The sequence below is a fragment of the Solanum verrucosum genome, unplaced genomic scaffold, assembly GCF_900185275.1.
Source record: "Solanum verrucosum unplaced genomic scaffold, falcon-dt-bn FXZP01000134.1, whole genome shotgun sequence".
NCBI classification, from domain to species: domain Eukaryota; kingdom Viridiplantae; phylum Streptophyta; class Magnoliopsida; order Solanales; family Solanaceae; genus Solanum; species Solanum verrucosum.
The window spans coordinates 467,113-491,946 of record NW_026020833.1 but is presented as its reverse complement, the minus strand read 5'-3'; the positions used below and the strand labels follow the sequence as shown (position 1 = coordinate 491,946).

The window sequence follows — 24,834 nt, the reverse complement described above, 5'->3', positions numbered from 1 at the left end:
GCTTTTTTTCAATTAATATTACTGCTCTGTTTTTTCCAATTCTTTTGCTGCTCTGTTTTCTTTTTTATTTCTATATAGTGACTGTGATCAGTGTGTGCTTGCTGCTCTATTTTTTTTTTAATTTCAATACAGTGTGACTGCTCTGGTTGCTGCTCTTAAATCTTAATAGTCTTTATTTTTCTTACTTAGTAAATTTGTTGTTTTGTTACTAAGTGACACTTCTTTTTTGCTTGTAGTAACTAGTGAAGTTGTATTTTCTTATTCAAAATGTCACAAAAAAGGGATCCGGCTTGGGCGTATGGAACTCCTATGGGTAGTAACACAAAAGTTAAATGTAGCTTTTGTGATGTGACATACAATGGCGGAATATTTCGTCACAAAAAGCATCTTATCGGTGGCTATAGAGATGTAAAAGTATGCCCGAACGCCCCGGATAAAGTGAAGGAAGATATCAAAGAATATTTGTTGAAGAAAAATGAGTTTAAAATTCAAATGAACCATGAAGCATCCATGGTTAATCTTGTTGATAATAATGAAATGGATGATGATGAAGCTGAAGTGAATATGCCAATGGGGCCTCCCTCAAAGCATCAAAGGATGCCTTCAAGTAGTGGGAGTGGGTCTTCCATCAATAGCACTATCAAGGGTCCTATGAATCTCTATTTCTCGCAAAAACCAAACGAAAAGAGAAAAGGTGGACCTATTGACTTAGAATCTTCTAGAAAGATTTTGAGGGATCGTGCTGTATCTGCTTTTGCTAGGTGGATGTATGATGCAGGGCTTCCTTTCAATTGTGTTAATTACACAGAGAGTTTTGGTGAATTCATTGAGGCAGTTGGCCAATATGGCCCTGGAATGAAGCCCCCCACCTATCATGAGGTAAGAGTTCCTTTTCTAAAAAAGGAGGTGGAAAAGACAAACAAGATAGTAGAAGAACATAAGGTTCAATGGAAAACATATGGTTGTTCCATTATGATGGATAAATGGACAGCAAGGAATGGAAAAATGGTCATTAATGTTTTGGTGAATTCTCCAAGAGGGAGTGTGTTTCTTGAATCTTATGATGCTAGTGACTCTTCTACCAATTCTAATAAGATGTTTAACTTGTTTGAGAAGACTATCATGAAGATAGGCAAGGAAAATGTGGTACAAGTTGTGACTGATAATGCAAGTGAGAACAAAAAAGCGGGTAACATGTTGAAGGGAGTGTTCCCACATATTTTCTGGACTCCTTGTGCTGCTCACTGTATCAACTTGATGTTTGGTGACATTTTCAAAGAAGCCCCGTATTCTACAGGTGAACTTGAGTCTTGATATTTAATTTTCTTTTTTAAACTTTATGTTAGTTTCTTTACATTTTAACTACCATTTTTTTAAACAGTTTTTGGTAAGGCAGTTAAGGTACATGCTTATATCAATCAAAGGGCATTGTTGTTGAATATGATGAGGAGATACACAAAGCAAAGAAATTTGGTAAAACCCGCCAAGACAAGATTCGCAACAGCTTTTTTGACTTTGTATAGTTTTTATAAGCAAAAGAAAAATTTGAGAACTTTGTTTATGTCAACTAAATGGAATGAGAGTATCTATTCAAAGGAAACTCTTGGTAAAGAAGTTGCAAGACACATCATTAGTCCATTTTTTTGGAATGACGTTGTTCAAGCACTTAGAGTTGGTGGTCCTTTAATTCATGTACTTCGTATGGTGGATGGGGAGAAAAAACCACCAATGGGTTACATTTATGAAGCCATGGACAGGGCCAAAGAAAGTATTGAAAAGGCATTCAATTATGATACAAGGAAATATAAGAGTGTTTTGAAATCATTGATGCAAGGTGGACAGATCAACTTCATCAACCTTTGCATGCAGTGGGACACATTTTGAACCCAGGGCTCTATTATAAAAATAATGACATGAAGACTTTAACTGAAGATGTGTGGCAGGGATATCATAAATGTGTTGAGAGGATGATCCCAGATAAAAATTTGCAAGACAAAATAGGGGAGGAGCTTGGTGTGTACATGAAAGCGGATGGCCTACTTGGAATTGAATCAGCCATTAGAGCTAGAACCTTAAGGTCACCAGGTGAGAATTTCATCTTTTAATTGTGTTTAAAGCTTCAACTTTTAAGTTATTACACATCTTTTAAAATAACTCTTCTACAGTTGAATGGTGGATGCAATATGGTCATAATGTCCCAAACTTGCAACAGTTTGCTATTAGAGTGCAAACTTTAACTTGTAGCGCATCCGGTTGTGAGAGAAATTGGAGCGTGTATGAACATGTGAGAAACTACATTACATTATTACTAAATTAATAGGTATCTTAATCATCCTAAGTCCTCCTATTAATTCCTTTCTACTATGTGCAGATTCATAGTAAAAAGAGAAATAGGCTTGAGTTGACACGCCTCAATGATCTAGTGTTCATCAAATATAATAGAACATTGGCGAGTCGTTACAATGCTCGTAATACCATTGATCCAATTTTGTTGGATAGTATTGATGAGGCAAATGAATGGTTAATCGGAGCACCCCAAGATCACCAAGATGAAGAAGTGTATGAAGGAGAAAGTCTCACTTATGGTGATGTTTCTATGGCAAGTGGTGTTGAGGAGAATATTTATAGTTTTAGGGGGAGTACTTTAAGGGGCAATGAAAGAGGAGCTAGAGGTTTCAGTTCAAGTCGAAACCTTGTTGATGAGCCTTCTGATGATGAAGAAGATGATGACCAAGTAGAACCCTTGGTTATGGCACTTGAAGAGTTTGAGGATCTTGTTGAAGAATAGGAGTTTGATTCTTTTGTGATTTAATTATGTTTTTGATTTTTTGCTTTATATGTTATGACTTATGAGTATTATTGACTATCTATTTACTTTTAATCTAAGAATATATTACCTCTATTCAGTTATTTAATATTTTTTTATTTTTATACTAAATATCGCTTTACTTAAAAAAAGCGCGCGCTTCGCTTCTCGCTTCTCGCTTCTGTGAAGCGAGCCCTCGTTGCTTTTTTCCGCTTCTCGCTTCCCAAAACACTGACCAGAAGCTTCTCACAAGACTTAACTAAGAATGAATTGTTGTTCCCAACTCCCAACAAGCATCAAATCTATCAATATACTCACCTTGCTTTTGGAGTAAATCTAGCAACCATTGAAGCTCGGTCACCTCCCAATCTTGGAAATTACTCCTAAATCTCAAAATCCCATTACTTTGATAATTATGCTACTATTGCATAATACTCATGTAATACTCCTCCATTTTTCTCATATTGTTTTAGTTAAGTGTGTTAAATATTCACATATCATGTCATTCTATTGAAACATTGAACCTAGATATCTATATTGTTGGTACTTGACCAATCACCGCAAATCGGTGTAATCGCCTCAAATTCATTCTTTGATTGTAGTTAAACTAGTCGTGTATGTAATGTCTTACTTTTACTTCTTTTTTTTGAAACAGGTAACTTGTATTCCTCAGCATTAAGGGCTATGCTGGCCACCTCCAAAAAGTATTAACAAAGAGAGAGAAAAAAAGAAGAAAAAAGAAATAGAAATACTTACAAAGAACCTACGAAATCAACTAATTGGATTTCTTCTTCTATATTTTGTTCTTTACACCAAAAACCTAAGGAAGTAATTACTTTCCATTTAATCTTTTGTATTGAGCATTCTTTTCCTTCGAAAATCCTCTAATTCCTTTCCTTCCAAATATTCCACCAAATACAAGCAGGTACTGTCCTCCACCACTTCTTTTGACTCTTGCTGCCCCCCCTTCTGATCCAACAACTCAATAAATCTGTTGTGTGTTCTGGCAGACACCAGTTTAGGCTAGCTAAATTGAAGAATAAAGCCCATACTTGTGTTGTTACTTTGCAATGCAAAAATAAGTGTTTGTTGGTTTCCAGTGCCTCTTTGCATAGTAAGCATCTAGAGGCTATGTTGATGCCCCTTTTCTGTAATGCTTCATGCGTCAAACAGGCTCTCCTAGCTACCAGCCAGACAAAACACTACACTTTAGTGGGAGCCACTCTTCCAAACAGCACTCCATGGCCCTGTTTTCCTTCCTCCAGTTACTGATAGACCCCATTTGTACAATCTGTTGACAGAGAATCTTCCATCTGGGTGTTGTCTCCATAATAGACTGTCTGTTTCCAAATTAGTGCCTGGAAAGCCTTCAATCATATTCAGTAGTTCAATTACCCCTTCTATCTCCCAGTCATTTAACAACCTTCTAAATACCAAATTCCACCCTTGTTGAGACCACATCTCACTGATTTTGCTATCCGGATGCATACTGATAGAATAAAGTCCAGGAAACAAACTTTGAAGAGATCCTTGACCAATCCAGTTTTCTTTCCAGAATAAAACCTTATCCCCCCCTCCCAACTTTAACTTTTGTATTAACTTCTAGAGTCGGCCAAAAGCTTCTGATAGTCCTCCAAACTCCCACTCCATAAGTGGTTGTTACTTCATCTGAACACCATTCCCCTTCTTGGCCGAATTTGTGTTGTATAACCTCTTTCCATAGTGCATGCTCCTCTTGGTTGTACCTCCATAGCCACTTGCTTAGCAGACTTTTGTTATGTAACATGAGCTTCCTTACTCCCTGACCCCCATAATTCCTCCCTTGTTGAACTTCTGCCCATTTTACTAAATTGAAACTGCTCTCAATTTTATTTCCTTGCCAGAGGAAATTCCTTCTCAAAGCATCTAGAATTTTGACCACCTCACCAGGTATAGGGAAAAGGGACATCACATAAGTTGCTAAGGAATCTAGCACAGAGTTTATTAAAGTGACTCTGCCTCCCAATGAAAGGTATTGAGACTTCCAAAGTGCCAACTTCCTCTCAGTCTTCTCAATAATTCCATCCCAAATAGTAATGGCTTTATGGTTTACCCCTAATGGCATGCCTAGATAAACTGTTGGTAGCTTCTCTACCTTGCCTTGCACCTCAAGATGTTTGCTAGTGTTTGAATCTGTTGAACTTCTTTTACAGGAAGGATATTGCTTTTTCTCCAGTTAACCTTGAGTCCAGAACAAGCCTCAAAAACTACCAGAATCACTCTTAAATAGCATAATTGTTCCTGGTTTGCTTCACAAAACACTATTGTATCATCAGCATACAATAAATGTGTCAACTCCACACTCTCATTTTCCCTGTTTCTTATATTGAAGCCTCTGATCCAATTATTTTGCAATGCTTTTCTCATTAAACTGTCAAATCCCTCCATAGCTATAATAAAAAGGAATGGAGATAGAGGGTCCCCCTGTCTAAGTCCTCTTTCTGCTGGAAAAAAACCTACGGGTTCTCCATTAACAAGGATGGAGAACCTGGTGGTTTTAATACAAAAGTCTATCCAACCGAGCCATCTATTTCCAAACCCCATTTGTCTTAAGAGTGTTGATCAGGAACTTCCAATTTAAATGGTCATAGGCTTTCTCAATATCCAACTTGCACATAACCCCCGGTACATCTCCTCTAATTCTAGTGTCAATACACTCACTAGCAATTAAAGCGGCATCCATTATCTGTCTGCCTTTAATGAAGGCCATCTGGTGTTTGTTCACAAGCTTGCTTATCACCCTCTTTAATCTTTCTGCTTGAACCTTGGCTATGATTTTGTACACCCCTGTGATCAAACTAATTGGTCTAAAATCTCTCAGATCATTTGCCCCCACCTTCTTTGGAATCAAAGCTACAAATGTAGCATTAAAACTTTTTTCAAATTTCTGATGAGTGGAAATTGTGGAAGGTTAACATTAAGTCCTCCTTTATAGTTTCCCAGAAAGTTTGAAAAAAATCATTGTGTAACCATCCGGACCAGGTGCCTTGTCTGTTGCACACATTTTGATCCCTTCTAACACCTCTTCCTCTTCAAACCTTCTTGTAAGCCATTGTTGCTCCTCCATAGTAATAATTTGAACATCAAAAATATTCAAATCTGGGTGCCAACTTTCAGGTTCTTTGTAAAGATTTTGATAGAAATCCTCAATGGACCTCTTAATCTCCATAGAATCAGAGGACATTACCCCATCGATCATCAAAGAATCTTTAGTGTTGATTCCCTTAGGCGCAGTGGCCATTCTGTGGAAATACTTTGTGTTCTTGTCACCCTCTTTGATCCACTGAATTCTGGATCTCTGTCTCCAATGGATTTCTTCATTTCTAGCCGTTTCTTCATACTCCATGGCCCATTGTGCTTTCATCATTAACTCATCATCAGTAAGAGGTCTGGCCTCTTGTATGATTTCCAAACTTCCAATTTGCTCCAGAAGTTGATCCTGTCTATCCCTCCAGTTACCTTTATTCTCCTTGCTCCGTTCTTTGAGTTTTACTTTCAAAAGACTCAATTTTGTTGCTAACTTAAAGTCTGCTCTTCCTGTCACATTAAAAGAATTCCACCAGTCTTGTACTTTGGATTTGAACCCCTCCACATTCAGCCACCATTTTTCAAACTTGAAATATGATCTCTTGAAGACCTCATCCCCACATGACAAAAAAATTGGATTATGGTCAGAACCCAGACTAGGCAAGGAACTCTGTCTGATTTGATTAAACAATTCGTCCCAAGGAAATGAATACATGAATCTGTCAATCCTTGATGCATTTCTATGATTTGACCCTCCTCTCCAAGTGTAAGATCCCCCAAATAAAGGGGGGTCTACTAGCTCTAGTTCATTGATACAGCTAGAGAAGTCTGTCATTGAACCTGAAAGTCTGGTACAATTTGTTTTTTCTGAAGGAAATCTGGTAGTGTTGAAATCGCCACAAACCACCCAAGGTCCTTCACAAAAGCTCTTCATTGCACCTAATTCTTCCCATAACTCATTCCTTTCATTTCTATCACATGAAGCATATACTGCTGTAAGAAACCAAGTGAAATCTACATTAATGCCACTCAACTTGCAAGTGATCATCTGATTTCCACTCTCCACCATCTCCCCCTTCCAAGATCTTTTATCCCACATAATAACTATACCCCCTTTTCTACCTAATGCCTCCATCCAGATTCCCCCCATCCATCTATTACCTTATCTTAAACTCTTACTCTCTAGAATGATTTTGCATAGTTCAACTTATCCTAAACGCTTACCATCTAGAGTGCTCTGCATAGTTCAAGCTCTTAGTCGACTCCATTGCTAATTTCATCAATTAACAAAATATCGTTTGCAAATAACATGCACCATGGAATTCTATCTTGTATAATTTTGTTAACTCATATATAACTAGAGTTTATGTTGCTTGGACTCTTCAAAAATGTCAAGGGGTGCGTGTCGAATTCACCAAAAGTAGTGTATTCTTGGAGAATCCGACACGGGTGCGGCATCAAAAATGAAGAGTTTGTGCAACTAAGACTAGAGTAAATAAGTATAGGCTCAAGACAAATCCTTGTTGTGCACCCTGGTTATGGGGAATTCATTTAAATCCCACGGTCCTCACTCCTCACATTTATGACGATTCCTACATACATATTTTAGGTGTTCTGATAAACCGGAAAGTCTCTAGATCTCACACTTATTTTCTCTCCATTTGACCCGAAATGCAAATTTATATATCAACCCATAAGTGATATGATTATGTCTACTATAGTTTAAGACCTTGACAAAGATCATTTGCACTACATACAAGTAATTTTTAATCTTTCATTGGGTATGTCTTTTACAAACATTTAGTATCATAAATTGAACCTTCCATGAACATTAAAGAGAGAGAGAGAGAGACTATGAGTTATGGTTAAAAAGCTAATTCATTTTCAGTACCTTCAGGGTGAGAGGTTTCATTATGATCCTGATCATATGAGTCATTATTTTCTGGAACTGTTTTAACATAAGCTCCTTCATCAATATCTTGTAAGCCCAAAGCAAAAGCTGCTGCACGACTTTTGCCCATTTCTTGCACCACCCGTGCGGCTGAATGAAGTACAGGCCGAGAGAAACTGCGGAAAGAACTCTCTAACCTGTCAAAGTGATGGGGGTGTTAGCTGAACAATTCATCACAAAATAGTTGGAGCGTAAAAGGTTTTGGTTTGGTTTGGTTTGGGGGGTCAGGAGAGCAAAAAGACAAGCTTGAAGACCTCCTCATCACAAGTTTGATCAAAGGTTGAGGACGCCTTGTCTTTGAAGACTTGTCTTTGGAGGACTTTGAAGGAGCTCCATCCTTTGATTCAAAATTTGAGTCTTTAGCTGAAGGTGCTTCTGGAAGCTTGAGAATTTCTCTGGTCAGTCTGTACCATCCAGCAGCTCGTTCCTCAGACCTGCAGAGTCCATAACTCCACAGAAAATTACGTGCTTAATCTTACAAATTAGGCAGTTATCTCTGACATTATGGTAAGAGAAGTTTCAAAGATATAGCTACCTCTCAGCATTATCAACTTTACCCAGCACACAAAGGATAGCCTCAAAACAAACTCTTTCATTAGGATCAAGTAGTAGCTGATACAGCACCGAATTGAACTGAGTCTTAATGTCTGGCCTTTCTGCACACACAATACGGAGTTCGCCAGCAATCAGTCTTACTATCTACTCCCAGTCTCCAAACAGAAAAGGAACATGCTTGCTCAGAATACATTTCAAACAGACATACCATCTAATGACCGAGCTCGGGATATACTGTGGCACAACCTGGCAAGTGCAACTCTAGCAAGAACATCATGCATATGGAGTACATCTTGTAGAGCCCCTGATTCAAACAAATTCTGATAGTATTAATGGATAATAAATGACTATGAAATCAGAGATAATAAATTAACTTACCACCGGGCTGCACAAGCCTCCCTACAAAAAGACAAAAAAGCTATAGTCAAAAAACCAACTCAAATCATTAATCAGATACATACGCCAAGAAATTCCCCTTTTACCAATAAGGACATCCACCAAGAAACTCGATTTATTTCATGAAAATTACCATAAGGATGCCCTTTTACATGGGTCTTAGCATAAGACACCACAACAACAAAACATTAAAGCAATGCTACTTGTCAAGTGAGAACACACAAGTAAACAAATACAGAGGTATTAATCAAAAAGGAATATCAATACAGACAGAAAAAGCAGTCATCCTTAAAGAGTCCACATACTAATCAATATTAACTCATGAAAGTTCGAAGATATCCCAGAAGCCCAGAACGTTGCAACTTGTAGGCCCTTTCCTCATCTTATTTCACTTCTTACTAATTGAACGGTGGTCTGTTTGCACGACACATCATTCATTCTATTCAATGAGTTCCTTCTCTTCCTTTCAACTGATGAAGCAAGGATTTTCAAGTTTCTCCTCCCATTCATGAAGGAACACTTCAGAAATTTATTAAGAAATATATTTCTTTTTCATGTTTAGGGAATGTGAGGACCTTGACAGAATTCGAACTTATCAATGGAGAAAAACCAAAAATATGAAACCCTCATACCTTCCAAACATCCTATTTACTTAACACAACTGGGAGATTTATTTAATACCACTTCCCCTGATCTCATTGTCTTTTACGTATTTGTTCAAGATACAGCACTATATCTTTAAACCACAATGAATTCAAAGTGCTCCCTCCAACATGTCTAACAACTGGCTATAATCATAGTTGCTTGTATCTTTTTCTCTTCATGTAAAAGGGATTTCATTAAAAAGCATCAAAAAGATGCATAACTTACAAAACAGGAAGGATTAAATTGCTCCAATACAAGTGAGTCTATGCTACTATCTTCTTCTTTTTTTGACAAAAGTACTGTTGGTGAGTCTATGCTACTATCAGGGAGCTAATAAAATCCACAAAAAGATATGTACTATTACCAGGGGTGAGATAATTCCAGCGAAATGATGAAGGGCCTGATTGGATGGGCTTATAACTTAGGAGTTGTGTGGTGTGAGGTATGAGGTATAATAGTCCCAGGATAAAATGTAGGATTATCTAATCCCACGTTTGGTTGGAGGTATTAGGTAGTCATTGGATTATTTATCCCACCATTTTTGCTAGAGTGTTGGGATAAGTTATACCATATACATGGTGAAATAACTTATTTTAAAAAAAAAAAAAAAAAAAAAAAAAATCCCAGTATAACTTGTTCCCACCCAAACGACCCCTATAATCATGTCAACTGGAGGTATTTACTGAAGATACTGGAAAGAATGGGCTTCGGACAAAATTGGTTGAGATGGATAAAGTATTGTATCTCAACTGTTAAGTTTTCCGTGCTTATGAACGGAGCTCCTACAGGATTTTTCAATACTCAGAGAGGTCTCAGGCAAGGTGATCCTTTGTCACCATTTTTGTTTTAATCACTATGGAGGGGCTGAATAGTATGATCAAAACAGCAAACAACAGAGCCTCATTGAAAGGCTTTGATGTTGCAAGAGAGGGTGGTGAGAGTTTGGAGGGATGTCTGGATTACATATCAACTGGAGGAAGAGCTTAGTGTATCCAGTCAATGAAGTCACAAATATGAACTGCCTAGCGGTAATCCTTAGTGGGGAAATTGGTACTCTGCCAACAACTTACTTGGTTATGCCTCTAGGCGGAAACTCCAACTCTGTTGATATATGGAATGGTGTGCTGGAGAAGTGTGAAAAGAAATTGGCTAGATGGAAAACTCAGTATCTGTCCTTCTGAGGTAGACTGACTCTCATCAATTCAGTCTTAGATTCCTTGCCAACTTACATGATGACCTTGTTCCCAACACCAGCAAGAGTCATCAAGAGATTGGACAGTATCAGGAGAAGATTCCTATGGCATAGCAACAAGGAGAGGAAAGGCTTCAATTTGGTGAAGTGGAAGGTAGTTATAACTGACAAGAAGGTAGGGGATATGGGGATAAAGAACTTGAAGGTACAGAGTATGAAATGGTTGTGGAAGTTTGCCAATGAAAATCAGATGCTAAGGAAAAGGGTAATAAGTGCAAAATATGAAGGCGAAGATATGTGGATGACCAAAGAAGTGACTACACCTTATGGAGTGAGTTTGTGGAGATCAATAAGAGACATGTGGGATGAAGTTAAGAGTAATGCAAGGATCAAAGTTGTAGATGGAAGCAAGACAAGATTTTGGAAAGATGAGTGGCATGAAAAGGGAAACCTGGAAGTTCTTTTCCCTGACATATACAATATAGTTTTGGGACAACACAATACTATAGCAGAGTTATGGACAAATCAGGGGTGGAGCTTCAATTTCAGAAGACAATTCAATGACTGGGAAATAGCAAGAGTGGCAGAATTTCTCAACACTGTGGAAGCTTTTAATGGGCTACAAACAGGGGAAGATGTTATGTGGTGGAAGGGAAATAGCAGAGGGGAATTCAAAGTTAACTCAGCCTACAAGTTGATGGATCAGACAAACTGACAAACATACAGTTGGCCATGGAAGCAACTATGGAGAAGCAAAATACCTCATAAAATCTCATGCTTCATATGGTTATTGGCCAAAGAAGCTGCTCTGACTCAAGATAACTTGAAGAAAAGAGGGATAACCTAATGCTCTAGTTGCTTTCTCTGTGGGGAGGCATTAGAGACAGTGAACCATCTGTTCCTACACTGCAAGTATACCCAACAACTATGGAGGATTTTTTTGAATCTCAAAGGCATCTCCTGGACCATGCCCAGGAAGGTCTCAGAGGCTTTGAAGAGTTGGGAGGCAGCAGGGGTGAATGCAAAGGACAGAAACAGATGGAGAATTATCCCTGCTAGTATATGGTGGACTATTTGGAAAGAAAGGAATTCTAGGTGTTTTGAGAGCATAGAGAATGATGTCCAGAAAGTCAAGTTAAACTACATTTTATTGTTATGTTTTTGGTGCAATCAAGTATACTCCAATGACACTGTATCAGTAATTGATGTTTTAGAGTCAATATAGACTGAAACAAGTGGAAAGGAGACATTTGTATATAATGGTTTCAGTACAACCCATGTACTGTTTTGTGATATAATACAAAGTTACCTATTTCAAAACAAAAATTATAGTCCACAAGGCATAAGTTAGGAATTCTAACTTATGGTTTTTGGCTTATTTTTGTTATTTTGGGCTTAAAAGCACTTTTTATTTTACCCAAACACCACAAAAGTTCTTACAATTTATTTTGGCTAGAAAGAACCTAAAATCAGCCAATCCAAACAGGCTCTAACTAAACAAGCAGCCTTGACGAAGTAGGTTGGATTTGAGATGCCATCAAACTATCTTTGGTTTTTATCTATTCAGACACCAAGAAATTACTGCTGGAGCCATTTTCCCGATTTTCTTGAAGGTTTTATGAATACTAGGGGAATAATAACTTTCATAGGCTTGCATTATTTTCTCTGGCATAACCCATTTCAGACCAAAAATAGATCTTCTACAGTTTTACAATTGGGCAGTGAAGGAAGAGATAGCTGACACTTCTGAGCTTTGCTGACACATGTAGCATCTGTTAACTAGTATAATATTGCTCTTGATTATACAGACAGGGTCTTGTGGAAACTCAGCAAGGATGGGGCTTTCTCAGTCAAAAGTGAATATAAGAGTGGTCTACATGAGATGATTGGGGGAACACAATATCCTTGAAGGTACTTCTGGAAGAGTGTCTTGCCCACCAAAGTGAAATGGTTTACTACGTTAAAGATTAAGAGAGCTTGCCTTACTCAAGAAGTCTTACATTGCAAGTTCACCAGAACATTTTCCTCAACATTACAAGCACTAGCTAGATAATGCCAGAGCACACATCAGATCTTTTGAGTTGCTGGATTAGGAGGGGAGGAAATAAAAGTCAAAAGGGATGGTGGAGATTAATACCATCATATCATATATATGGTGGTCAATATGGAAGGAAAGAAATAAGAGATGCTTTCCAATTCCATACATAAAGTAAAATGGAATTGTATTGTATCTTCACATTTTTTGGTGTAAACAACTTTGTATTGAAGATGTAGACTAGATTGTAGATTTGATAGGAAGCTTGCAATTGATCTCTTTTGGAGGTGGCCAGCATACCCTTAATGCTAATCAATACAACTTAACAATTTAAAAGAAAAGAAAATTTATTCCTCTTGATTAAGTCGTCTTGGGTGAGAAAGGCCCCTTTGAGAGCCAGTCAGGTGAAGCACTTTACCTTTGTAGGCACTTTAGTTTGCTTGTTTATTTATTTCTGTCTCTCTCTTCTGATGATTCTTGAAGCAAAGAATAAAACCTCAATGATTGGACTCACTAAGCCTCATGGAGAATTAAATATCACAAACAAATTAATTACATAAAGTGAGGATAAGAACAGAAGTGATTTGTTTCTGTTGGACTGCACTGCATAACTCATGCCTCACACAGGATAATCTTTCCAAAAGGAAACTCCAGCTTGCTAACCGATGCTATTTCTGCCACAAGCACACAGAAAATGTCAACCACTTGCTACTGCACTGCCCAGCTGCCTCAGACCTCTGGAATATGTTTTGTTGCTTTTTTGGTCTTTCCTGGGTCATGCCTTTCTCTGTTAGGGATGCTCTTGAAAGTTGGAGTTCACGGGATGTTGAGAAAGCCATCAAGAGTATGTCGATGATGATCCCTGGTGTTATCTTTTGGTGTTTATGGACAGAGAGGAACAAAAGATGTTTTGATGGAATTTCAACTTCTAGAAATCTTTTGCGAGGCAGATGTCTAGTTAGCCTTTTTAGTTGGTCCAAACTAACCCCTGTAAATAATTTAGAACTCTTCTTGGATTTTGTTAGCTTTATAGCTTAGAAAGAGGCTACAAATCCTTTTTTTGTGTGTGCTTAACTGATCTATCCTTGTAAAGCTTGCATCTTCTTGATGCCTTGAAATGAATCTACTTACTTCATCAAAAAAAAAGGATAAGAACAGAAACAGGACATGAAAATGACATCCATTTTAGTCTTTTGGGAACAAGTAAATAAAGAATATGTCCTCAAGGCATCTATGGTACTTTAGCTTAGACCTTTTCTCATTTGACAGGTTTTACCCTTTGCCAGTCATCTCTATCCTCCACATTTTTAATTCGAACCTTTTGGTGAACTTTTGTGGTATTACACTCTTTTATACCACTCTTTTTTAGTAACTTTTTCTTTAGGGAGGACAGCAAGTGCTTCTGCATACATGCTCCTGGAGCTCCAATGTAGGTAAAATATGTTGTCCATGTTCATTAAAATAAAATGAGAATCAGCATAGCAGTGCACAGTATTGTAAGTTACCAATAATAGAATTTGGAGTTCAGAAATTAAAGTTCTTCATACTATTAAAGCAAAAGAAAGGATTGTCAAAAGCTAAAACACCTTGTTCAGGAAATTACCTAATGCCATTGCAACTGCATACGGATCACTTGTCGCTAAATCGGAGAGAATTTCTAAAGAATGCCTCACAGCAACTGGATCAGCAAACGAGATTCTGTATCAACATAAAAAATGTCTTACGTTTTGCTGTTCGACGATGTAAAAAAATTTACATAATCATAAATATATTTATACTAAAAATGGAAGACCAAGTTACTGTGGACAAGTAAAATTTTAGAAGCTGTTGCAGAGCAGAATAGTATGATTTTTCTTGAATTTCTTCGAAGTAAATAACAGGGATCAGGTAATGGCTTTGCAACTCGTGCTAAGTTTCTGAAAGGTAAAGGCATATTTAACAACCCAGGCCTGGTATGCCTAAGAGAAGGCTCCTGGTAAACTTGAGATCCAGAAGCTTGATTTTCACCTCTTGGACCCCAAACCACTTGGCAGCAGACACCTCCAGGATGTATTAAGCCACTTGGGTAGCAAACATATGAGATCTCCCCAAGTTGGTTAGCACCGAACATACAGATCCTTTCGCTATACCTTTTGTCAGAAATGTCAAAGGTTGAAATGTAATGTAATAACCACTCTTCCTCAAGAAGCGACACCCTTGTTGAGAGTATATACACACCAAGTGATGCTGGAATTATAGGTGGCTCATTGGGGCAGCATGGATGAAATGGAGGGTTGCCTCTATAGTCTTGTGTGATAAGAAGATATCACCTAAATTTAAAGGTAAGTTCTGCAGAGTGGTGGTTAGACCGTCCTTGTTGTATAGGGTGGACTGTTGTCCAGCCAAGAACTCACATGTTCAGAGATGCATGTTGCGAAGATGAGGATGTTGAGATGAATGTGTGGCATACTAGGAGAGACAAGATTAAGAATGAAGTAATCCGGGAGAAGGTGGGAGTGAGCTCTGTGGCGGACAAGATGAAGGAAGCGAGACTCAAATGGTTTGGGCATGTAAAGAGAAGGTGAGTTGATGCCCCAGTGAGGAGATGTGAGAGGTTGGTTGTTGGGAGTGCACGCAGAGGTAGAGGTAGACCAAAAAAGTACTAGGGAGAGGTGATTAAACAGGACATGGCGCAACTTCATATTACTGAGGACGTGACTCTAGATAGAAAAGAGTGGAGGTCACGTATAAGGGTAGAAGGTTAGTAGGGATAGAGTGTTGCCTTGCCTTGCGAAGGCCTAGGCTTGTTAGTTCCCATCATAGTACTAGTCGTGCCATATGTTGTTTATTATTGTGTTTTCGGTTACACACTATTTGTTGTTATTATTGTTTCTCTCTTGTAGACCTTACAATGCTTATCTTATTTTGTTATGCTTTATTCATTGCTTCTTCTTCTGCTTAGGTTTGATGCAGTTGAGCCGAGCGTCTTTCAGAAACAACCTCTCTACCTCCATGAGGTAGCGGTAAGGTCATTCTACCCTTCCCAGACCCCACTTGATGGAATTTTACTCGGTATGTTGTTGTTGTTGTTGTCCCACTGCCTACCTTTGAATGCAGCATTTGGCCCCTTGCAACACCTACTCTTTTGATTGATAAAGGTCTGTTATTAATATGCAGCAAAGTGATGCAGCGTATTTATAGGGGACCCTTTGCATCAGTTAATTCAAACACTCCTAGCACATTTTCATATCATTTTTAACGCCCTGGTTCTACAAGACCCAATACGATACTCTCAATAAGTTTCAGAATTCGGGACTTAAATGTTCTAATCCCTGCAAATTACAAGCTAAGTATTTACTCCCAGGCACGAATACCAATGCACTTTCTCTGTCCTACTTTCTAGGGCAGTAGAAGACCATTTTTCCGCCAGCAACCACCGGAATCTTAGCCTTTTCTTTCTAAGCCAACAATTATCACCCACTGTGATAATTTCTACACACTTTAGCCTAGGATGGAAGAGAATAGAATTTATTTTAATGCTGGGTTTAAGTCATTCGACATCACTAGATGGAACTCGAGCAAGTATGAATGGTATGAATGGCTTGAAAGAAGCAGAAAGATGATGACGAGATCAGTTATGAGCAAGAAAGCTATGGAATGGATATGTTTCTGCCTGAAAGAGGCTTCAAAGGAGCACAAAAAGGAGACGAGAAGATGGAAACTAGCAGAAAGAGAGGCAGAGCTTTTTTGTACTAAGAAGCAAACTGAATATGGGAAATTTATGAGCTTGATAACCTTAAATAGTGGTGGAAGGTCGGGCTTAATCATACCGGAACTTGCATTAAATGCAGGCTGGGTGGATATTGCATTAAAGATTGAGAGATTCATTAAATGTCAGCAAAGAGAGAAGGAACATTCTTTCTCAAAGGTGACGGAGGATGAATACTCTTATGCTGAGGCTGTCCAACAGAGTAAATAGGGGAGCAGCAATTTAAGAAGGGCCGAGATAAACACCAAGAAAGGAAGCATTCTGATTACTAAGCCAGTGAATATTCAGGAGGAAGATCTCCTCAAGAGATGCCTTATAGGATATTGCATTGCAGGCAAGAAGGAGAAACCAACGCTGGTGGATATCAGGAGCTGGTCCTCAACAAACTGGAAAAAGGTCTTTGGAGTCAACATATATGAATTGAACAGCGAAATGTTCCTTTTCGAATTCCCCAACAGATACATGGCGGAATTGATCATCCAAGGCCAATGGAGGTGGAAGAGTAGCATATTTCATCTAGATTGGTGGAGGCCAACAACAGGGTGCACTCCTAGCCCCTCAACTGTGCGTGAAACTTGGATTAGAGTAGTGGGGATTCCATTGCATTTGTGGTCTAGGAAGGTCTTCCAAGAAATTGGGGATCTGTGTGGAGGTTGGATTGAGACAGAAGAAGAAACTGAGCTAAAAAACCACCTGAAGTGGGCAAGGATTCTGGTGAAAAACAACGGGAGAAACCTACCGAGAGAGGTCTCTGTCGCTTGTGATGGAATTACATATTTTTTTCCAATTTGGGCAGAAAGCAAACCCAGATTCAAAATAAGGTCGGAAAGTGGAGGCATAGTCACCGAGGAAGATGAGGTCCTTTGCCGAAGGAATAGTTTTATCCCGAGGTCTGATGGCGTAAACATATGCGACATAGTACCAAAATCCCATCCTTTTAGGGATTTTAGTACGTCGAAGCACGTGGGCTGTACTTCGACAGCTGGAAAGACAATTGGGAAAGGAGCACGTGAGAGGCATGTGAGTTTTTTAAATGAGAGGGCTGAACTGGGCCCATTAGGAAAGCCCAAGAAGAATAACAATTCTAAATGGCCCAATGGCCCTGATTTTGCAGCACATGTCATCTTTAATGATTTACAAGGGACAAAGCTCGGCTGCACAGAAACCCAGAAGGACCATATATTGGTTGGTGACATAACAGCCTTGCATGTGTCCAATTCAGGCGAAGCAAAGCAGAACATGAACACAAAAGTCGTGACAGAGCTGCTGGAGGAAGAAATCAGAGGAGATTTGATGATACCGGGAGAGGAAGAACCTAACTCCATAGATAGGGGAGATGATGGAAAAATTACAAAGTCAGGGGAGATTGGGCTAGCAATACAGAGCTCAAACACAGAGATAGTTAATTGGGAGGTGAAGGAACCTGTACCAATTATGGTGCAACAACAACAAAGGGTTCAAGATGTAGATAAAGCGAATTCAACATGGGTACAACAGAACTTGATAAAACTGGGGAAAATCTTTGGGATCGATTTCCAAGGGCATGAAGAGGAGGCAACAGAGTTACTGCTACAAATGGACAGTTGCAGACAAGTCAGGAGAATGGAGCAGGATACAGAAGTCAAGAAACTCAAGATCAAGGGTGCACAAGAGCTTAAAAGTCTTGTAGCCTTTGATGTAAAATTTAAAAGTTCTGGGAGTAGGAATAAGGGGAGGAACACAATCTTCAACACATGATGAAGTTTAAGCTAATATCATGGAATGTTAGGGGATTAAATGATAGGGAGAAGAGAAGGGTCGTACATAATTTGTTGTCTGGATGGAGAGCAGATATAATTTGTCTCCAAGAAACAAAAATTGAAGGGGATATCTCAGAGATGGTAAAGCAGATTTGGGAAGGCAGGTGGATTAGATATGCCTGTCTAGAAGCAAGTGGAACAAGAGGAGGTATCTTACTGATGTGGGATGCGAGGGCATGGATGGGGGAGGTCTTGGAAATTGGTTCCTACACCATTACTTGTAAATTTGAATCACAAACCCAGAATTTTAGCTGCCATATATCTGGAGTGTATGCTCCAAACTGTTACAAGGAAAGGAGAGTTGTACGGGAAGAACTGAGCTCAGTAAGGGGGCTGATGGAGGGACCCTGGGCAATGTGCGGGGACTTCAATGTATCTAGGTACATATCTGAGAAGAAGAACTGCAACAGAAGAACTAAGGGAATGAGAGAGTTTTCTGATTTCAAAGAGGACATGGAATTAGTTGACATGCAATTAGAAGATGCTGCATACACATGGTTTAAAGGAGGCCAACAGGAAGCAGCCTCCAGAATTGATAGAATCGTGATTTCTAAAGAATGGGATGACACCTTCAACAATTTGAAACAGATTCCTCTTCAAAGGCTGGGCTCAGATCATATACCAATACCTTTGATTACTGGCTGCTGGGAGAGGAATAAAAGCTACTTCAAGTTTGAAAATTGGTGGCTGCAGTCAGAAGGATTTGTGGATAGAGTTAGAGAGTGGTGGAGCTCCTTCAGCTACACAGGAAGACCTGATTATGTTTTGGCATGCAAACTTAAAGCACTGAAACTTAAGCTAAAGGAATGGAAACAAGAGGAGGGTGGAAATCTGGGCAGTCAAAGAAGGAGATTGTTAGAGCAGTTAGCAGAATTAGATACAGAAAGGGTAAAAAGAACTCTCACTGTGGAGGAAACAACAAAAAAGGTTGCAGTCTTACTTGAGTGTGAAGAGCTAGTCAAGAAAGATGAAGTTTCATGGAGACAGAAATCAAGAGTACTATGGTTTTCCACAAAATGGCAAATGCTCACAGGAGATATAACAATATAGATCAACTCATGATACAAGGAGAGGTTACTCAAGAGAAAAGCAGAATTGAAGGGGAGATAATAGCATATTATAAGAACCTATATAGAGAAACACATCAATGGAGACCTTATAATAATGCTGAATGTCCAATGTTCACTGAAGAGGAGAAAATGTCCCTGCAAGGCAGATTTGAGGAGAATGAAGTTCTAAATTGCCTAAAGCTATGTGCAGCCGATAAGGCTCCTGGTCCAGATGGGTACACAATGGGTTTCTTCATCAAGTGTAGGGATGTACTAAAGAAAGACATCATGGACACATTTCAAATCTTTTATGAGCAAGAAGTCTTCGAGAAGAGTTTCAACGCTACTTTCATTGCACTCATTCCAAAGAAAAAAGGAGCCAATGAGTTAAGGGATTACTGACCAATTAGCCTCATAGGGAGATTTTACAAAATACTCTCCAAAGTTCTCACAGAAAGGTTGAAAGTTGTGATAGATAGACTGGTAGACTCACAGCAAATGGCTTTTATAAAAGGGAGACAAATTATGGATGCAATGTTGATTGCTAATGAAGCTGTAGATTCCAGGATTAAGCAGAAGAAACCTGGCATTCTATGCAAGCTGGACACAGAAAAAGCATATGATCATGTGAATTGGAAGTACCTTCTGAAGATTTTAGAGATGATGGGATTTGGACAAAAATGGTTGAACTGGATTAGCTTCTGCAGTTCTACAGTTAGCTTCTTTGTTCTGATTAATGGGTCCCCTGCAGGGTTTTTTCAAATTCAAAGAGGACTCGGGCAGGGTGATCCATTGTCCCCTTTCTTGTTCTTAATTACTATGGAGGGGCTGAATAATATGCTCAAGACAGCAAATATGAGAGGATGGGTAAAAGGTTTTGATGTTGCTAGAGAAAATACAGAAAGCTTGGAAGTGACACATCTTCAGTATGCAGATGATACACTGATTTTTTGTGGAGCTGAGGAAGACCAACTGAAATACTTAAGGGTGATCCTGGTGCTGTTTGAAGGGGTATCCGGGTTGCACATTAACTAGATAAAAAGTTCTATGTATACTATCAATGAGGTCAACAACATAGACTTGTTAGCTTCAATCCTAAGGGGTGAAGTAGGTACTCTACCTACAACATATTTGGGTATGCCATTGGGAGCAAAATCCAAGTCCTTAGAAATTTGGAATGGTGTGATAGAGAAGTGTGAGAAGAAGTTGGCCAGATGGAAAACTCAGTACTTGTCAAGAGGGGAAAGACTGACCCTCATTAACTCAGTCCTGGATGCTCTCCCAACTTACATGCCGTCTCTATTTCCCATCCCACCAGGGATCACTAAAAGACTAGACAGCATAAGAAGGAAGTTCTTGTGGCAAGGAAACAAAGAGAATAGAGGCTTTCATCTAGTTAAATGGAATTCAGTGACAACTGGAAAGAAGAATGGTGGTCTCGGGAATAAAGAATATGGAGCTACATGGCAAAGCACTCTTAATGAAGTGGTTGTGGAAATACTCACATGAAAACCAAACACTTTGGAGAAGAGTGATAGGTGCCAAATATGAGAATGAAGATAGTTGGATGACTAAGATTGTGACCACACCTTATGGGACCAGTTTATGGAGATCCATAAGAGCCTTATGGGAGGAAGTTAAACCCAAATTCAAGATGAAAGTGGGGAATGGGAACAAGATCAAATTCTGGAAGGATGAATGGCATGGAAACTCTTTTCCCTGATATTTACAATCTGGCAATGTTCCAACAAAGAACTATTGCAGAACTATGGACACCACAAGGGTGGAATTTCATCTTCAGGAGAGAACCAAATGACTGGGAAGTGATGGCGTTGGCAGAATTCCTCAACATGGTTGGACACTTTACTGGACTTCAGGCATATGAGGATATGCTTTGGTGGAAAGGCAACAATAGAGGAGAGTTCAAAGTGCATTCAGCTTATAGGCTGATGGATCAATCAAGCCAGGAGAGTCCCATCTGGCCTTGGAAACAAATATGGAAGTGTAGAATCCCACACAAAGTCTCATGCTTTATTTGGCTGCTAGCTAAGGAAGCTGCCCTGACTCAGGATAATGTAATGAAAAGGGGGATAACCTTATGCTCTAGGTGTTTCCTATGTGGGGAAACCTTAGAAACTGTAAACCATCTATTTCTACACTGCAAATACACTCAGCAGCTTTGGAGGATTTTCATGAGCCTTAAAGGCATATCCTGGACCATGCCTAGGAGAGTTACTGAGACCTTGTACAGCTGGGAGGAGGCAGGTGCCCTTGCAAAAGACAGAACTAGATGGAGAATTATCCCTACTTCAATATGGTGGGCAATCTGGAAAGAAAGGAATTCCAGATGTTTTGAAGGCATAGAAAATAGTGTGCAGGATGTTAAACTAAACTGCATTTTGTTGTTATGTTTTTGGTGTAATCAATTATACTCAAATGACACTGCCTCTATAGTTGATGTTTTAGACTCAATATAGAAATAGAGTAGGAGTGTCTAGAGTGCATTTGTATATAAGGTTTGAGTACAGCCCATGTACTTTTATGATATAATACAACGTTACCATTTTCAAAAAAAAGAATTCGGGACTTACAATATTTTCCTTGGGCCTAAAACCACTTGCCCAAGCTTATAAAGTCATTCATATTCCTTTTCACTGACAGGGGACTTTAGGGATGTAACAAGCACCTGCACTCATTTCCCAATATCGCAACAAAAGGAAGATTCTGACAAGTAGCTTTTTTCACAAGTAAGATTCAAGCAAATAGCCATTGGAATCAGCAACCTAAATGGCTGGCGCAAACTTCAACAGTAGCAAGCCTTTTTTCCACTAGACAATTGGACGACTCAAACTGAATACTTCCCACTACGCATATGATTATGAATTTTCCTTTATTGATTACTGTATTGATATTACACATTTGATGTGCAGTTCCACTTCCTATTCTTCTCCTTAGCTTTAAATGTGCAGCCTAAACGCCTGATAGCAAAAAAAAACTATGATTGAGAACTCCCCGAGGGCAAGTGGCACACGGTTTGAAACTCGGTGGATAATAGACCCACCCCTCTACCCTTCTCCAATTAATACTAGGTTTTCGTTTGCGGCAGAGTTCAAACCCGTAATGTGCACCTAACCCACAATCATTAATAGCGCTCTTACTACTAGAGAAAGCCCTGGAAGACACATGATAGCAATGCTTATTGCGATCACTTTAAAATATCCTCCATGAATGCCAAAAGAACATGGCTGGAGTTGCACTCAAAATGGTAAAATAGTCACACTAGCATTGATTACTTATGCAGAAAAGGTACGTGGACAAAGAAGACGATGAAATGTTTGCTTCAATGGATATTAGTGGAGATGTGTCTTTTTTATTTATTTTTTAACATGGGGGAGGGGATTACAAGGTGGGGAATCGAACCCTCACCAACAGCTACTAGGATTCCCCCAAGGAAGATGCCAACAGGAAGGGGAAAGAAGGATCTAATTATCACAATGGACCACTACTGAAATAGGGTATACCACAATAAACAGTAAAATGAGAAAACTCATTTTTTTTTATCAATTGATTACAAAAGACATCAACAGTAGGAAGCAAACAAACCCTTGCACAGCACGATGAAGGAAAGATGGATTCCCTGGATCCAAGGGAAGTCTTCTCAACGCACTCAATGCAGCATATTGCAAATTACTCCGAATCGTAGACTGAAACATGAAGGAGAGAAAACGTAAGTTCACATCTACCAAGCAGAACCATGATAATGGAGAAAACTTGAGGTACACCACCATACGATATCTATTTGTCCAACAGCCCTTACACACCCGTACTACCAATAAAAAGAGAATAATTGCATACATTCTTCAAACACAACATTGACCTCACGTTTGTCCTAAAAGCTTTACATAACAAACACATTGAACAACTGTAATAGCAGTCTAAGTGGCTCGGACTCGTTTGCGAGTGTCTGATACGGGTGCGGATCTAGAGGTCGGATCCTTCATGATCTAATTCTTAAGATTCGGGGATATGGATCCATGTATGGATACAGGCGCGGGGATTTGCCTAAAAATAATTAAAATATCTAAAAATAGAGTTATAAAATCTAAATTATGAGATATTATGTGGAGAACTTGAGGAGAATTCAGGAAGGAGATTAAAGGAAAATGAGTGACACATAAATTTTTATATAAAAGGTATTCCATTTTCTTCAATTTCGCCTTAACTTGTGTATAGATTACAAAAATCATGAACATTGTCCAGAGTTTCCCCATCGATTTTGGTCAAAGTATCCAAAATCGGTTGACCAAATCAGACACGAATCCCACACCCACGGCCATGTCGTGTCGACACGGGTGCGGTACCTAAAGTGAAGAGTCCGAGCAACTTAGATGGCAGTAGCTACGATATTAAAAGTAAACACAGAGCATATGATCTTGTGGATGAAGTGTTTGGTGAACCATTGTGAAGTACATTCTAAATTTTTTGAGAAATTGCAATTAGTTGAAGCTATACATATATAGAGAGAGAGATAAGTGTCAAAAATACACATAAACTATTCCCTTTTTTTTTTATTTCATACCTTAACTATTGAGAGTGTAAGTTCCATACCTTAACTATCACTTATTAGTTTGATAAACACACTCAATGGTGTGTGTAATACACTCTCTTTTATTTGCAAAATTCTTGCCACATGGCAATTCACATGGATAATATTTCACCTTGACAAAAATTAAATAAACTATTAATATTAGTTAAAAACTAAAGAAAAAATTATTACTATCCCAAAAAAATTGAAAATTAAAAAAACAAATGCTTAAAAAAAAATTCTCACCCCACTCTATCATCTCCTCCCCCCCCCCATAATCCCCCCGTTCTTTTATTCCTTAAAATTCATTCATGAAATATTTTTTTAAAATTCAGACCTCACCCCCTCCCCCACTCCTTCATAAAAACATTTTTGATTTTACTTTACAAAAAAAAAAAAATCTACCCCACCCCATCTAACCCTCGACTCCTAGTTTATTTTTCTCGTTTTGTGTTAGATGTGTATATATATTTTTAGGAAAAAATTTTCTACTTACGTACGGAATATAACAGAAATAAAAAAATTTTAAAAAAAGTCTTGCGGCAAGTAAAAAAATACTTTTCTAAAAAATATATATATCTAATACAAAACAGGAAAAAAATTGGAAGCAAAGGGTTATGTGGGGTGGGGTGGAATTTATGTTTTTAAAATAATTAAAATAATATCTAAATTATTATTTGAAGGGCTGGGGGTGGGGGGGGGGGGGGGGGGGATGAAGTAAGAATTATTTTTTTAAAAAAAACTAAAAAATAGGGGTGGGGAAGAGTACGGTGAGAGGAAATGGTGGAGTGGGGTAAGAAAAATATTTACATTTAATTTTATAATTTTTAATTTTTTTTTGGGGTGGGGAGGTGGGGGATAGTAATACTTTAATCTTTAACTTTAACTAATAATTTATTTAATTTTTGTCAAGGTGGAATGTTTTGTCCATGTGGAGTGTGATGTGCCAATTTTTTTAAATAAAAGAGTGTATTATACACACCATGATGAGAGTGTAATAAAAGAGA

General features: G+C 38.6%; 1 protein-coding gene across 2 annotated transcripts in view; it reads right to left on the bottom strand.

The window, feature by feature from the left end:
- LOC125813515 (uncharacterized) overlaps positions 1-24,834 on the bottom strand; it is an 88,174-nt gene that overhangs the window by 52,805 nt on the left and 10,535 nt on the right. For both annotated transcript variants that reach the window (XM_049493005.1, XM_049493006.1), the window contains 7 exons: positions 22,846-22,946; positions 14,250-14,344; positions 8,757-8,777; positions 8,587-8,682; positions 8,359-8,479; positions 8,078-8,257; positions 7,764-7,960 (listed from right to left, as the gene is read on the bottom strand). In XM_049493005.1, coding sequence (XP_049348962.1) covers positions 7,764-7,960; positions 8,078-8,257; positions 8,359-8,479; positions 8,587-8,682; positions 8,757-8,777; positions 14,250-14,344; positions 22,846-22,946 — 811 coding nt within the window. The remainder of the gene's footprint in view (positions 1-7,763; positions 7,961-8,077; positions 8,258-8,358; positions 8,480-8,586; positions 8,683-8,756; positions 8,778-14,249; positions 14,345-22,845; positions 22,947-24,834) is intronic.